Source organism: Suricata suricatta, chromosome 10 (genome assembly GCF_006229205.1).
Source record: "Suricata suricatta isolate VVHF042 chromosome 10, meerkat_22Aug2017_6uvM2_HiC, whole genome shotgun sequence".
Lineage (NCBI taxonomy): Eukaryota > Metazoa > Chordata > Mammalia > Carnivora > Herpestidae > Suricata > Suricata suricatta.
The window spans coordinates 17311715-17328518 of NC_043709.1; the positions used below are offsets into that span (position 1 = coordinate 17311715).

Genomic DNA, 16804 nt, shown 5'->3' on the forward strand with positions numbered 1-16804 from the left:
GGCCGGGGCGAGGGCGGCGGCGGCTCTGCTGAGCGGCTGCGGGACTGCGGCCCGGGGGTGGCCGCGCGCGGGCCCCGCACGGCCCTTGTGCACAGCACCTGGGACGGCCCCGGACATGAAAGGCTACCTGTGGGAACGCTACCGGGAGGCAAAGAGGAGCACGGAAGGTGAGTGCGGCGGCTCCCCCAGAACCTCCCGTGCCTGGGGGCCCTTCTCAAGCGGCCTGCGGGTGAGCGGGCCCCCTCGCACCCGCGCGGGTCCGCCGCTGACCTCCAGGGCACTCCAGTCGTGACCCCCAGTCTCCCCCAGTTCCAACTGCAGCGACATCTCTGCAGTGGGATTCCGGGAAACGCGGAAAAATGCATCTCCAGGAACTTTACAACTTTTGCCTTCCTCCTGTCGGGAAAACAGTTTTATAAATTCTAGCTATTTTTAGCCAGAAATCTGCATCGGAAGCGGTTTGGGCTGCACGGACATCGCTTAGGAGACAGTCATCCCCACGCACCGTTAGGTATTGTTAATAACGGAGAGTAATAGTACTAACAGCCGGAGTCTGGCAGGTGGCTAGTGCCTCTGGAGCTGAGCTGCTGGGCTGCTGTCGGTGGCCAGAGGCGATTTTCCATTTTGTTTGCTTGTTTTGCTGTGTCCAAGTCGAGAGCGTTCAGGGTTATCTACCTACCTAAGTGAGGAGGGGATTCCAGGGAGTGACTCCTTTGTTGGCAGGTGAACATAAAATCAGCTTGGTTCTGTTAGTGAGGGAAGTGGGCAGAGGTGGACGGAGGCCCGAGGAAATACTAGTGCCAGGCACGTAGATAGTCCCCCCGAATCCTTCCCATACCTGGCAGGGACGGTGCCACTTCCCTATCCTATAGATGGCAAAAGCCAGACTCAGGTTTCAGGAACCTGACCTTGACCTCGGTCGGGTCTGTCTCAGCCCCTGATCCTATGTCCTGTGCCGTGCTACTTTCCTGTAGCAGCTGGCCATTTGGGACCTGGCATAAAGGGACAGTGATAAGCCATTGGTGCTACAACTTTCAGGGAAGATTTGGAATTGAAATGTTTGTACTGATGTTGCAGGTGCGATGGGGAGGGAAGGGTGGATAAGGAAAGTCTTTGGTGGGAGAGAACTTTTGGCAGGATCCTATTTTCCATCTTGTGGCCAGAAGTCAGTCTCATGAGAGAAAGCCAGGGGCTTATGTTCACCAACTGGGATAATTTTCTGAGAGAGCTCAAAGTGGCTGGCAAAGCAGAGTTCTGTGAAAAGGGCTTTTTAGTTTTCCTTTGCTCAGAGTTAAATTTTGCACTGCATTTTGAAGTAGCTGTGTAGTTTGGTGGAAAGAAGAGTGAGGCTTTGGAGACCCTGGACGTTGCAGATCTTAGATGAAAGAAATGTAGATCATCTAGCTCAGCTATGGGACTTGCAAGACTTTTGAAAATTGAAATTATTGTATATTTACGCACTGTTGTATAAATTAATGCTGGAGATCTGGCACACCCTTTACCCCAGTTTCTCCCAGTGGTAACATTTTGCAAAAGAATAGTGCAGTATTTCAAGTAGTATATATTTGAGATATATACTGATACATTTCACAGATCTTAATCAGAGTCCTCTACTTTTACTTTACTTGTGTTTGTGTATTTAGTTCTACACAGTTTTATTATAGGCAGGTTCCAGAATCCAGCGCCACAGCGAGTACTGTTAAGATACCGAATAGTTCACATTGTTTTTATAGCCATGTCCACTTCCCTCCAGTGCTTTCTCCAATTCCTGGAGCGTTATATGTTCTCCATTTCAAAAATGTTGCCATTTCAAAAATGTTATATAGAAGGAATCAAACTATGTGACCTTCTGGAATTGGCTTTGTTAACTGAGCACAACTTCCTGGACACGTGTCGAGGTGGGAGACGCGTGGAAGTGGTTGTGTGTATTGTATCCATAGTGTGTTCTTTCTTACTGCTGAGTACCGTTCCATGGAGTAGATGAACCCCAGTGAAGCATTTGTTAACTGTGGTGAGCCATTTAACTATACTTCACTCACTGAAAGCTACCTGGGTTGCTCCCAGTTTTTGACTATTAAAAATCTGCTGTAAACATTTCTATGTGGGTTTTTGTGTGAACATGGTCCAAATGCAACTGCTTGGTTGAATGGTAATTGCATGTTTAGTTTTATAAGAAACTACAGGCAGAATTGTTGCCATTCTTCATGAAGCTTCAGTTTCATCATCTGTAGAATGGGGATGTCAGCAGTACCTCATCCTAGGGTTTGGTGAGGAATGAGTGCGTCCATCTGTGGAAGGTGTTCAGAACAGTGCCTGCTGAGTGCGACAGCCGGAGTGTGGGGTGATAAAGATCAAACTCAGAGGCTGGGTTTTGGGGGTGTGATAATCAGAGCGAAATTGTGGAGTATGACAACTCAAAGGAGATTTTTGAGACTTAATTACCTCTGTGATCGGAGGTACAAGTTACTTGTTATCTTTCCTCACTGATCTTCCTCACTGGTCATCTGGGGATAATTCGGGGAGTTTTAGCATGGGCTTGCACCCAGCAGCTGTACAGTAGTTAGTAGCCAGTATTATTCGTTATTAAATAACTTTCAGTTTTAGACACACACTTAGAGAGGGGTAGAGCTGAGTTCATTAGCTCTGGAGTCTAGGGACCCTTCAGCCTAGGGCAGTGCCAAACTAGCCGTGTGGCCTTGAACAAGCCGCCTGATCTCTCTAGCGTGGGTGTCTCTCCGTAGAATGAGGCTACTGAACTAAACAGTGTGTAAGTTTTTTCAAGTGTTACAGGTCTGTAAATCAGGTGTTTGGTGTGCCCCATCCCGCCTTCATGCCCCTGGCACGTATCTGGGAGGTCCCTGTCTCACCCCTGAGAACACAGGGACTTTTGTTGGACTTTTCTTCCCCTGTCTGGGTCTGCACCATCCCTGTCCACCGTTAACCAAGGTCTGGAAGAGTCTACATGTCCAACTTGATTCATTCACCAAGAATTTAGTAATTGCCCAGCAGTGGGCTCAACGGCTGCTGATTCACAGATGGGCCAGTCCGAGAGGGTGGGCGAGTCCCTGCCGACGCCAAGCGTGGGACCAGCGTCACGAGGATGGGGAGACTGGTAAACAGAGAAGTGACAGTCAGCTTGGGGGACATAAACAAGGGAGCCCAGGGGCTCTGACAGCAGAGCAGATAAACTGGGCACGGGGGCTGCAGAAACACTTGCTAGGCCTGGCACTTGAACTGTGTTTGTAGGAATGAGAGGTCAGACAAAATATGGCTGTTCAGACAAAAACATGTGGTTTTATTTTTTTTCAGTTTACATAAGAACAAAATAATTTTATTTTCTCACTTTCTGATTGTTGCTTTCTGGTCATTGGATCTCTTGGCCAATCTGTACAGTCCCTTTGAGGCTCTTCCAGAAGAAAGCCTGCCCAGAGAAGAGCTGATTTTCCTTACTTGTTTTACTCTTTCTTCCCTGCCCTTTCCCCCCCTCCATTTTTGTTTTTAAAAAGATTTTTTTTTTTTTAGTAAACTGTAGCTTTTAGATCAATTTTGGATTTACTGAAAAGTCACGTGGTTTCTATAAGCCCTTCCAGTTTCCCTGTCGTTAACCTCCCATGACTGTGGCACCTTCATTCATCCCAGTTACTGAACCAGTATCGATACATTGTCTGGATGTAGCAGTATTAACTCAAGTGCGTGTTTAATTCAGACAGATTTCCCTAGTTTTTAACCCAGTGGCCTTTTCTACCCCAGGATCCCACTCAGAACAGCCATGGCATTTAGTTTCATGTCTCCCTGGGCTCCTCTTGGTGGTGACAGTTTCTCCGAGTTTTTCTGTTTTCAGTTACCGTGACAGTTTGGAGGGGAAATGGTCATGTACTTTGTAGAATGTCCCTCATTTGGAATGTCGTTTTTTTTTTTTAACTTGAGATTTTGGAAGTAGAATATTTATGCATCCTGTCAAACTCAGCTCAGAGGAAAGGCTCTTTGTATTTTTAGGAAAAGAAATACTGGTCTATAACCTGTAGCAAAAATTTCCTGTAGAGCTGTGGTTCTCACCTGGAGTCGGGTAGGGATGGGGCATTAGGAGACGTGTTGGTTTGTCACCCCTGGGGGTAAGGCGGTGCTGCTGGCCTCCAGTGTGTGGCAGTCAGGGGTGCTCCTAGACAATCTGTAATGCACAGCACAGTGTCCTCACAACACGGGATAATCCAGCCCCAGGTGTCAGTAATGCCAGGTTTAAGAAGCCGTAGTCCTAAAATGGTGAATTCTAAGACATCATGGTGCGATCAGAATTTAAAGGGATGGATATATTTGTGTTGTGGTCTGTCATTTCCTGCTACGCCGCCCCTGTGTGCACCTTCGTGGGCCGTAATCCCCGACCTGCTGTGTGTGCCCATCAGACAGGCTCCCGGCTAGTCCAGAGGAGCGGGGGCTGCCCAGCCATGCATTCGGGTGCCCACGCATCCCCTCCGCTCTCAGGCATCATCTCCGAGCCCGTCTGTGTAGAACGTTTGGCTGAGCGGCGGGGGCCGCGCAGTGTATTAGCTTGTGGAACGGAGTGTGGGCATTAGTGTGAAGTGTTAGAGGCTTTTACAGGGTGTTGAAGGATTTATTCACAGTTCTCGGTGGAGAGCATTTAGTTCCCATTCAAAAATTAGGCGTTTTGTAAGGACTGTCTGTAGAATAAACATAAAATTCGAACCCTTCCCTCAAGGAACTGCAGTGGGCTGAGGAAACACCTTAAGAACAGTGAGGTCATTTTAAGACGGGACTAGTGTTTCTCAGACTGTGTCCTACCATCGTCTGAGAGATGTGGTCAAGGAAATGACGAGAATATATGTTAGAAAAGCTTTGCTACTGGTACGCTTATCAGAGTCTAACACACATGCGTCTCCAAGAAGAAGGATACGGTGTAGCACTTCCCAAGTAATTGTGACTAGGGAACCCGTCTTTTGAGGTAATAGCTCAAAATAGAGGCTCTGAAAACTATACTTGGGAGGTCCAAACATTATGTTTAACAAGAATGTACAATAATAATACCCAAAGATGCTTAATTGTACAACCTGATGCCTTTTCTATGTAACAGGGATATAGAATAAGAGAGTCAGGGGCCCCCTGCGGATCTGGGAAAGCTGGGTATTCTGTCTTTAGAAAAATAGGCAGATTTGCACAATTACACATAGTGCAAGCACACACAGTTTCTTGTGTAGTTTCAGGAGGTTTCTGGAGCATCTCAGCGCCATCCAGAGAACACAGTGCTTCTTGAACCCTCAGGTAGTCTGTAAGAGAGTATGAATGATTGTCATGGGCGGGTGCTTATGGAGGTAGGACTCCACAGGTCACTGTTTTCTGGATCAAGATCTGCATGTAAGGTCCAGGAGTCTGACTGGAACGATGCTGTTTTTGGCCTGACTTCTACTTATGTTTGAATGCTGAGGTTTTCTGTCACTGTTGAAGCGGTGGCCGGGCGGGGGGGGGGGTGCGGGGGGCATCCACCGGCAAGGACGGGGGGTTGAAGTTTAGAATTCATTGCCTTCTCTCACCGGAGCATCCTGGGCAGCATAGGTAGGATTTGAGAGGAGATACAATATAAAAGGAGATGAAGCGATCATTTTGTTGCCAGCGTTTTTGGAAAGCACAGTGTTAAAGATTTCAGTAATTCTCAAACTGGGCCGTGCATCGGAATCACCAGGGGGAGATTCTGATTCATCAGGTACGGAACAAGAGCCCAGAAATCTATATTTTTACTAGCTGTAGAAACCAGTCTTTTATTAGGCTCTTGAAGATGTATGGAAGCAAACAAATCTTCTGTATTTTAGAGTTGTTCTTTTGGGTTTTGGCTTCCAGCAATCTGGTAGACTAGATGGGTAATTTAAAAATCTTTTTGTATAGAATACTTACATGCTGGAAAAATGATAAAGACCATTCTTTTGCATGTATAGCTGAGCTCTGGAGAATTAAAGTGTGTGGCAGGGCCTAAAAATGAAGGCTGGTGCGCAGCCCTGAAGGCATTACTGTCCTGGGAGCACTTGTTGGGTTTTATTGGCTGTGCGTGCTGGGAGGGAACACACACACACACACACACACACACACACACACACACTCTCCCTCCCTCCCTCTCTCTCCCTCTTTCTCTGTTTCTCTGTCTCTCTGTGTCTGTCTCTGTCTCTCTCGCTCTGAATCTCATAGATTCAGGACCCACAAAGAGCTACCTTCCATGCAGGAAGACAGCAGGGAAACTTGGATTTCTTGGTCTTGCTCTACAGTTTTTCCTGTGTGAGGGGATGTTGTGGAAGTCTCCCTGTAGCCCTGGAATCAGGCTAGTCCTCACGTGGCTTGGGTTTGAATTTAGTCAGCCTGCCTGGTCTGGTAATCAAACTGAGAAGTTAACTAAAAGTGGTCCCAAGGTGATGACGTTCTGGGATTCCTGATAGAAGCAAATGTAAACTCTCCCTGGATGGCCAGACCTTCAGCTCAGGCCCAGATGGAGAGCAGAGGTGTTGGTAGACATGTGAGTAACTCTAAATAAATATTGACAATATGGAAACCAGTTGAAAGAGAGTAGGAGAGAGGAGGTAAAAGAAACAGAAAAAGCAAGAAATGTTGTAATATGTGGTGGTGGAAATAATTCCAGAAATATCAGTAATCATGGTAAACTCAGACTAAAAGATTTTCAGATCAGATATAAGAAACAAAATCTAGCTGGAGCCTGTTGTGATTCACCAACAAAGAAAGGTTGGAATGAACAGAATGAGAAAAGAGATTTGGGGCAAATGCTATAACCAAAGAAACTGAGTAGATGTTCATCTCAGACAGATACTGAAGGGACACTCAAGGAGAGTCATGTTTACTGTAGGAAGAGTTGCAAACTATAGTTCATGGGCCACATCTTGCTTGCTAGTTTTGTATATTAAATTTTATTGGGACACAGTTAAACCCATTGTTTCCATATTTTGGGGGGACTTGTTTTGTGCTAGGACATCAGAGTTGGGTATTTGCAGCAGAATCTATGGTCCATGGATGCAGCCCAAAATACTTACCAAAAACGTATGTTGTCTCGTGAATAAGACCTGTGCCTATAAACCAACATGGATGACTCTTGTAAAAACAATACTGAGTGTGTGTATGTGTGTATATACATATATATATATATATATATATATATGAAAAAACCAAACAAGCTGCAGATGTATACTAATTAAAAAAATTTTTTTTAACATTCACTCATTTTTGAGAGAGATAGGGTGTGAGTGGGGGAGGGGCAGAGAGAGGGAGACAGAATCTGAAGTAGGCTCCCTCAGCACAGAGCCCAATGTGGGGCTCGAACCCATGGACCATGAGATCATGACCTAAGCCAAAGTTGGATGCTTAACCAACTGAGCCACCCAGGGGCCCCCAGATGGCTTGAAAGCTTAAAATGGATTAAAGGCTTGAAAACACATAAAATATATTACAGATCACTTACAGGGATATCCATATGCTAAAAGTAAAAAATGCAGGAGAATGACAAATACCAAAGTCAGGGTAGTGGTTACCTCTTTGGTGGGAGGAGAATGCAGGTGAAGATTTAAGGGGTTTACTTCCTAAACTGTCTGGTGGGAATGTAGTATCTTTTTACCTTTCTGTGTGTCTTAAAAATCATCAGATATATTCTTTAAATGTCTTCATTTGTTTAGGTATAAGATATTGATGATCCTGTGGCAATGGGAAAAAGTAGCAAAAAGGTTTCAGGGAGAAACATGCCACTTAATAATTTCCAATAATTTCTTCTAATTTTAGGAAAAAAATTCCTAAGTTAGAAGAGCAGAGGGACCCTTAGAGGTCATAGAATCTATCCATTCCTTTGCTGGAAGAAGGAATCCCTTTTTCCATAGCTCTTATTAGTGGCCATCTGGCATCTGCTTGAGTTTGCCATATGAGCACAAGGCTGCCAGTTTTATTTTGGATGGTTTGAGTCACGGAGAGTCATTCTAATTCCTCTCCCATATGATAGCTGTTTAAATATGAAGATGGTGATCATGCATCATCCCGGCCCCTCCCGTTGACTTCATTACTTTGGAAGCTCCTCTTTGCATTCAGTCTGGTTGGTTGATACCCCACTGAAAGTGAACCATTGGTACTGAGGACTGGAAACCGCAGGTGGTCTGAGTGGTTCAGAGCGAGGGGTGCAGCCGGCCCTGCCCCGGGGAGCATGGTGCTTCTGTTTGGATACCTAGAGGCCAGGGCTGGGTTAATTTGCGTGAAGTTTCCTGTCAAGGAGGTCCTGGCTTTGTCATTTCCTGTATTGACAAGCTGTGTTTTAGATGAAGGAAAAAAGGAGAATGAAACGCCTTTTCCCCTACAATTGTTAAAAAAGCATTTAGCAGATTGAAGATCACTAGTTCCCCCTAGAACTTCTTTATATGCCTGTCATGCATTATTAGCAAGTACTTAGGAGAAAAAAGGTGGTATTTTCTTTTTTTCTTTTATGTTTGAAGTTAGATAGTGCATGTTTTAATCAAGATGGTGCAATGAGAAAGAGAGGTTAGCTGATTGATCAGGCTCGGTAAGACATTTTTGTACTTCGATGGGTTGGTCCTTGACTGTGAGAAACTCCTCTTTCTCAGTTTACTAGGATTTGGGGGAACCGTTTTGTATCAAGTGAATTTATGAGATAATGATATATAAACTGGAATAAAGTTTTAATTTGTATTTAGAGTCATAACTCTCCAAGATGTAACTCTTATGATTACATTGGGCTCATTTGGAATGTTTCTTTTGCTCTCTTTTGAGCAGGAAAACCTACTTGAGAAACATGATTACTTTCAAAATCAGAATGTTGTTTGGGTGTCCATTTCATTTAACAAGTGTTTTTGAGCAGCGTCCGTGTGACTTACTTTAACTATCATAGTGAGTAAGGCAGGTGTAGCTGGGGTAAGCAGTTTTCAAATGTTCTGCTCACAGGACTTACACACTTAAAATTGTTGAAGGTCCACACATTCTTCTGTTTATATAGATTATACTGATAGTGGCTGTATTAGAAATTAAAAATGAGAGATTAAAAAATAGGTATTTATCACTTCATTTGATATAACAACAAATCTGTTACCTGCTAACATAAGTAACACACTTTTTTAATGAAAAATGACTATTTCCCCAAATAAAAGAACTTTAGAAGAATGTCATAGTTTCACATTCTCACACATTTCTGCAGAGTCTGGATTAATAGGCAATGGCTGGAGTCTCTAATCGGATTCTGCATTCAGTGCATTGACTATCTGACATCATGTAGCTTCTAGAAAACTCCACCGTGGATTGGTGAGAGAGTAAGAGTGAAAAAGGCAAACAGTCTCTGTATTAAATTCTTATTGCTTCTTTGACAAATTACTGCAAATTTCATGACCTAAAACTACATACATAAGTTATAGTTCTGGAGGTCCCAAGTCTTAAATGGGTCTCACCAGGCTAAATTCAGGGTGTTGGCACATGTATGTGCTAAAAGGAGGAGAATCAGAAACACCAGCTTTGGGGTAGTGGTTACCTATTTGGTGGGAGGAGAATGCAGGTGAAGATTTAAGGGGTTTATTTCCTAAACTGGATTGTGGGGATGTATTATCTTTTTACCTTTCTGTATGTTTTAAAAATCGGTGTTTTCAGTTCTCTGTTCCTTTTAGAGACTCTAGAGGATGTTTTCTTGCCTTTCCCAGTTTCCAGAAGCTTCCTGCATTCTTTTATTTAGGGCTTCTTTCATTTTCAGAGCCAGCAATGGTCAGTGGAGCTTTTTTCACATGTCATCACTGTGACACTGAATCTTCTGTCATTTCTACACTCATCTCCAGTGATTAGGGCCACCTAGATAAACTAGCCTAATCTCTCTTTTAAAGTCAGCTGACAAGCAGCCTGATTTAATCTACAACCTCAGTTCCCGTCTGCCATGTAAAAGTAGCATATCCACAAATTCTAGGGATTAGGTTGTGGATGTCCTCATTGACAGTATTCTGTCTGCCACATTTAAGCATTATTATAAAAGTGATTTTGACCACAGAGATCCCATGAAAGGGTCAGGGGATGTGGCTTCTGGGATTATGCTGATCTAGGAAAAATACTAGTTGAATGTATGAGAGAAGGAGATGGGAACTGACATTTACAAAGCACCTGCTATGTGCCAAATAGCCTGCCAGGCAATTAACCTTCATTTCATTGTCTGCTAAGTGTATGACCTTGGATCTTCCTGACTTCTTACTCAGCCTTTTTCTCATCTGCAAACTGGGCATATCAGTGTTTACCCTAGGGAGTACTTGTAATTAAGATAATGAATGTGAAGTGCCCCGTGGATGGTATAGAAGGCATTGATAATTATTCCTTTTCTAGTTCCTCCAAATTTGAGCAGAAAGTTCTTGATAGCTTGCCTAGTATTTGATCTTTTGATATGGCTATTTCTAAGAAGTTTCCCTCATGAGACAAATGTACTTTTCTTTGAGCTGTTAAGTTTTGTTTTTGTATTTTTTTTAGAGTGAGCACGCGCATGCGTGTGCACACAAGTTGGGGAGGGGCAGAGAGAGAGAGAGAGAGGGAGAATCCCAAGCAGGCTCCATGCTCAGTGCAGAGCTGGATGCGGGTTTCGATCCCATGACTCTGGGACTGTGACCTGAACCAAAATCAAGATCTGGATGTTCAACCAACTGAGCCACCTAGGCACCCCTGGTTTTTTTGTTTGTTTGTTTTTTTAAGTAGGCTTCATACTGAGGGTGTGGCTTAAACTCACAACCCTGAGATAGAGTCACACGCTCTACCAACTGAGCCAGCCCAGAGCCTCTACCTGTGTGTTTTATTAGATGTCTTAAGATTAGGTTGTCATTAAACCATTATTACATGTAATTTTATTTCAGATGTAGTCCCATGTGGTTTTATTTTTAGAATGTTAGGAAGCATGATAGATTTCTATAGAGCAGTCAAAATTATGGTATTATTTACAGATAATAAGATGTGATTTTAACTTTTGGTAGGAAGGGTGCAAATGTCATATACATTATTAATTATTCAGATGAGTAGTTGTAATTGCATGAATTGCTTTTCCCTGGATGAAATATCTAAACTAATGGAAAAATGAGAAGTGCTTTTTAGGTTTCAAGATGCAGTACAAATGACTTGAATTACCAGCTCTTCTGAGAGGGGAACTGTGCTGAGTTCCTCTTCACGTCAATTGTCAGTGCGCTGGGTCTTGGCCTCCCCACCTGCCTGTGAGGCTGTTCACTACCGAGCTTGTGCCTTCTTGCTTACTCACTTAGCGTCCCTGGGCAGCTCCCTGTGCGTTGGCTGGCACATAGTAGGCGTGCAGTAAGTGCTTACTGAAAAAATTCTTGAGGGTTAAGTAGGTGGGAAAACCAGTTCCCAAGATACTACATGCTGTGTGATCTTCTTTATATAAAACTCTAGAAAATGCAAATAAATCTGATCCAGAATGGAACAGGGATGCCTCAGTGGCTCAGTTGGTTAATCATTCACCTCTTGATTTCAGCTCAGGTCATGATCTCATAGTTCGTGAGATTGAACCCCATATCAGGCTCTCTGCTGTCAGTGCAGAGCCTGCTTTGGGTTTTTTCTCTCTCTTTTTCTCTCCTTCTGCCCTTCCTGTGTGTTTTTTCTCTCTCTCTCAAAATTAAAATAAATATGGGGCGCCTGGGTGGCTCAGTCGGTTAAGCGTCCAACTTTGCCCAGGTCATGATCTCACAGTTCGTGAGTTCAAGCCTTGCGTGGGCTCTGCATTGACAGCTCAGAGCCTGGAGCCTGCTTTGGATTGTGTGTCTCCCTCGCTTTCTGCCTCTCCCCTGCTTGTACTCTGTCTCTCTTTCAAAAATAAATAAACATTAAAAAAAATACATTAAGAAGAAAATAGAACAGTAGTCACCTGGGATGGTCTCAAGGGTAAAGGGGGAATTCAAGGGCAAGAGGAAATGTTTGGGGATGTTAGATATGCCTATTATCTTTGTTGGGATGATGGCTTCATAGGTATAGACATATGTCTCATCAAACTGTTGTTTCTTATACATCATTTGTACATCAATTTCTTATACATCATTTGTATCTCAATAAAGCTATAAAGTAAAGACAAAGAAATATGGGAAGGACTCTGGGCTCACCTGGCTTGAGGCAGGTTCCTACCCCAGGAGCGGGAAGTGTGACCCAGTGTGATTCTGGTGCTCCAGCCTGGACCACCAACCATGGCTGGAGGGCTGGTGGAGGATCCCAGAAGAACACAGAATTCGTGTGTTTGGAGGTGCGGAAGGGTCATTTCTTATCTAAGGGTTAGGGTGTGCTGGGCAGGTAACCCCATAATGTTCACCTTCATGGTGAAAAGGATACATTGGTCACTTGGTTTTATCTCTGTATCTATGGGACTATTGTCGAAGTAAAAGTGATTTACAGTTGAATAGCCATTGGAGAAACTGGGGATACTGGAGAAAGTAGTTTCTGGTGAAAAATAGGTATATTAGAATCTCTAAGGTCTAATAGTGCTCCTTTGAATAATCTATATTTCAGGTCACACTGTTTGCTCTGCTCTTAGTTCCTATGCCATAACTGCTTATTAGCAGAAAGGATAAAAGTGGTCATAACCACATCAGATCACGTTTGTTGGCATTAAACATAACATTCTAAACATAAACGTGAAATTTGCCTTATGGTCAAATTGTTCCCTAACACATTGGTTGCATTAGGACAAATATTTTTCAGACAGGTGTCAGTAGAAATGACTGTCTTTGCCCAAGCCTTGCTTGACAGGAGGAAATTGTAACTGGTGAAGTTTGCTAAGAGAAAATCATCCAAGGTCATTGTCTTTTCCTTATCATTTCACTTGGCAATGGCAGATGAAACATTAAAACCTTTACAATTTGGGTCTAGAGCCTTGAGCTCACTTGCAGTAGAGACGGTGGAGGGGCATGTAAGTACTGCTTCAACATAGACACGGAAAGTCTCTATACTTTTTTCATATATTTTCAATCTATATGTATCCTTAAAAATTTTTTAAAATATTTGTTTAATTTTGAGAGATGGAGTGTGAGTCAGGGAGGGGCAGAGAGAGAGGGGGAGACACAGAATCTGAAGCAGGCTCCAGGCTCTAGGCTGTCAGCACAGAGCCCAGCATGGGGCTCGAATGCACCAACCGTGAGATCATGACCTGAGCTGAAGTCTGACACTCAACTGACTAAGACACCCAGGCACCCCTCTGTATGTATCCTTTTAAAATAAATTTTGAAATCTTGTTTTTAACATGCAAACATTATCTATCTATCTATCTATCTATCTATCTATCTATCTATCTATCTATCTATCTAGAGAGTGAGCAGAGGAGAGAGGCAGAGGAAGAGATGAGAGGGAATGAATCCCAAGCAGGCTCCGCACTCAGCTCAGAGCCCCACACAGGCCTTGATCCTATTGACCCTGGGATCATGAGCTGAGCCAAAATCAAGAGTCACAACTGACTGTGCCACATAGGTGCCCCCAATATGTGAACTTTTTTTTAAGCTTATTTATTTATTTTTGAGAGAGACAGAGACAGCATGAGGGGGAGGGGCAGGAGAGAGAGAGAGAGAGAGAGAGAGAGAAAGAGAAAGAGAGAGAATCCCAAGCAGGCCCTGCACTGTCAGCACCGAGCCTGACATGGGGCTCGAACCCATGAACTTTAAAAAGAACATGACCTGAGCCGAAGCAAAGAGCTTTACTGATTGAGTCACCCTTTCGTCCCTTGATTTTTTACAAGAGAATTTGAAACCATGTTAAAGAAGTATGTAATAATTAATAAAATATTTTGGGTATTTGTGAATGTTCATTAAATCTATGAATGTGATGAAATATAAATGTAGTACAGATTTCGTCAATTTAGAGAAAAACAAGTATTTGAAATCTGCTCTTTCGTTGATTTAGGAGCATAGATGTATATTATAAAGAAATATGACCGTGAGTTGTTACTTTAGTTCCATTTTTATTTCCCTTCTTTGTAAAGCAGGGATAATTGTGACATTCAGTGAAGTCCATGCACCTTCATCTGGGACCTGGTGAGTAGCAAATGCGCATAATTGTTAGCCACGAGGATTCCTTGTTGGCCCACTGAGCCTTGGGAAGATTCTCAGAAAACTTAGAGGTGCTGTATGTGGGGGAAATGGAGGCTTTCCCTCTGCAGTTTGTAATCTCTAAGAAAAAAAATGGTTTCTACTTTTTCCCCCTTCACTTCTTTTTCTTCTTCAGGGACTTTAGATCTGAATGTTCTTTTTTCTTTTTTCCTGAGAGAACAGTTTGAAGTCTAGGGCATACACCAAAAACGAAAATCCTACTTAATTAAAGAAAAATGGCATCTTGAAGTCTCTGGGATTGTGGTTTGGCATTGCCCAAAAATTGAACTTCAAGGATTTCAAGTGCATTTCAGCTTTTCTCTTAGATCCTGTTCTCGTTAACGTGTTTGATCTTCCAAATGGGGCATGTTTTCTCCCAGGGTTTGCTTTAGTATGTTACTATAGTAAAATCTTTGTATGTAAATCTTTATCAACATATCTGAACAGTTTTTTAACACAGATTCCTAGAAGGAGAATTAGTAGGTCAAGGGTATGAATGTTTTAGAAAGACTCCTGGTACTTATTGCCAACCTGCTTTCTAGAAAGTTTGAATTGACTTTCACTTCTAAATAGCCAGGAGTGAGCCTGCCCAGTCTCAGCAAGAGCACCAATTCTGTTCTGTCACTGAAAAAAACCAAGAGGGGTCCTGGGTGGTTCAGTCGGCTGAGCATCAGACTTCGGCTCAGGTCACGATCTTGCGATTCATGAGTTCGAGCCCCATGTTGGGCTCTGTGCTGACATCTCAGAGTCTAGAGCCTGCTTCAGATTCTGTGTCTCCTTCTCTCTCTGCTCCTCCCTTGTTCTCACTCTCTCAAAAATAAACAAACATTAAAAAAAGAAAAGAAAACCCCAAAATGAGAATGGACCCCCTCCCCCTCCAAAGAACACATACAAATAACAACAAAAGCAACAGGAACACTGGCGCAATCTGAAGGGAGGAAAATGGCATCTTTTACTCCTTAGCCAAGCAACACATGCTTCTTAAAGAAACAAAATAAATGAAGTACAGTAAAACCATTTGTAATTCATCTTTCAGAGTTTCAACTGTCTTGTTTTAATTTTGTTTATGGTTAGAATGGTTGAACATTTACATTTTTTAGCTATTTAGTTTCCTCTCTTATGGAGGAAATCTCTGATCCTTTATCTTTTTTTTTAAGTTTATTTATTTTGACAGAGAAAGAGAGAGCGAGCAAGAGAGCGAGAGAGAGAGAATGAGAGAGACTATCCCAAGCAGGCTCTGTGCTGTCATTGTGGAGCCCAGTGCAGGGCTCCATCCCATGGAACCCTGAGATCATGACCTGAGCTGAAATCGAGAGTTAGATGCTTAAGTGACTGAGCCATCAGGCGCATCCCCTTTATCTTTTTATTTATTGGATTTTTTTTTTTTTTAAGTAGGCTTCATGTGGAGCCCAGTGTCGGGCTTGAACTCAAGCCTGAGCTGATATCAAGAGTTGGAGGGTTAACTGACTGAGCCACCCAGGGGCCCCTGGATTTGTTAATCTTTAGCATATTAGATTTTTGCCTTTAACCTTTAAATTTCTGTTTAATAGAACCTTTTCCCTCAAATTATTGTTTTTGATATTTTTGGTTACACAAATGTTTAAAATTTTTAGGTTGTAAATCTGTTGATGTTTTTCATTTGTGATTTATTGTTATTGCTTTTATGTTTAGAAAGATGAGATAAATAGTAATTGATCTAGCTTTCATACTTTTTAAATATATTTTTTAAAAACTTTAATTCTTTGATTCACATGGTATTTGTTTTGCAGCACAGTATAAAGGAAAATCTTACCTGACATTTTTTAATATAGCTAGGCAGTGTTTATGTAGTTAGAAAAACAGAGATAGAATATTCCAGGTGAATTTAATTCAAGTTGGTACTCAACTACGGAATATTCTGGAGAACAGGGTAGTGGAAGATTGGCCATCTTGCTGAAAGTTGGGCATATGAAGAAGAATTTAAGATTAGAATGATGCTTTAAAGTCTAAATGGGGAATGCATTTAATACCTAGCTAAAAAGTTAAAATTTGTAGGCAGTAAGAATTCTGAGTGGCTGAATATGCTTGAAGTGAACTTTTAGTTAGGATCTTTTTGGCTGCAGGCAACACAACATCCAACCCAAACTGATTTAGTGTAAGTGAAAAAAATTAATTTTTTAAGAAGAAAATTTATGGGCTTGTGCAATTGAAAAATTCGGAGATAGAATTAGCTTTAAACATAAGTTGATCCAAGTATGTCTTTGGGGAGCTTCTGTCTCTTCACCTTGTTTTCTTCCCTACGGGCCTTGTTAAAAAATTTTTTTATTTTTTTAAGTAGCCTTCACACCCAGCTCTGGGACTGATGCAGGGCTTGAACTCATGACCTGGAGATCAAGATCTGAGCTGAGATCAGGAGTTGGTTGCTTAACCGACTGGGCCACCCAGGGTTCCCCTCGCCCCCATTGGTCTTTTTAAAGGTTCTTTGTGATGGTCCCACCCATCTCCAGTTTTATATCCTTTTTGATCCAAGTTTGGGAGAAAAGAATGCCTCTTCTATGAAATTACCGTATACAGCCAGAAGTTTTCCTGATTGGAACTTACTGGTTTACTTTGGCTGTAGGGAAAGTATGATGATGCTTGACCAGAGGGGGTCCTAAGCCTTCTCCGAATGAATTCGTGTTGGTGAGGGAATTCAGCTTCTCTGTTTGGCCAGGTCCGGGTCATGTGTTCTCCTCCTG

General features: G+C 42.7%; 1 protein-coding gene across 1 annotated transcript in view; it reads left to right on the forward strand.

Moving 5' to 3' along the window:
* Nucleotides 1–7: 7 nt before the first annotated feature.
* The window catches only part of NT5DC3 (5'-nucleotidase domain containing 3), a gene marked incomplete at its 5' end in the record, with an annotated part of 56487 nt that continues 39690 nt past the window's right edge, over nt 8–16804 (forward strand). Inside the window, one exon of the mRNA XM_029954082.1 lies at nt 8–167. Coding sequence (XP_029809942.1) covers nt 8–167 — 160 coding nt within the window. The remainder of the gene's footprint in view (nt 168–16804) is intronic.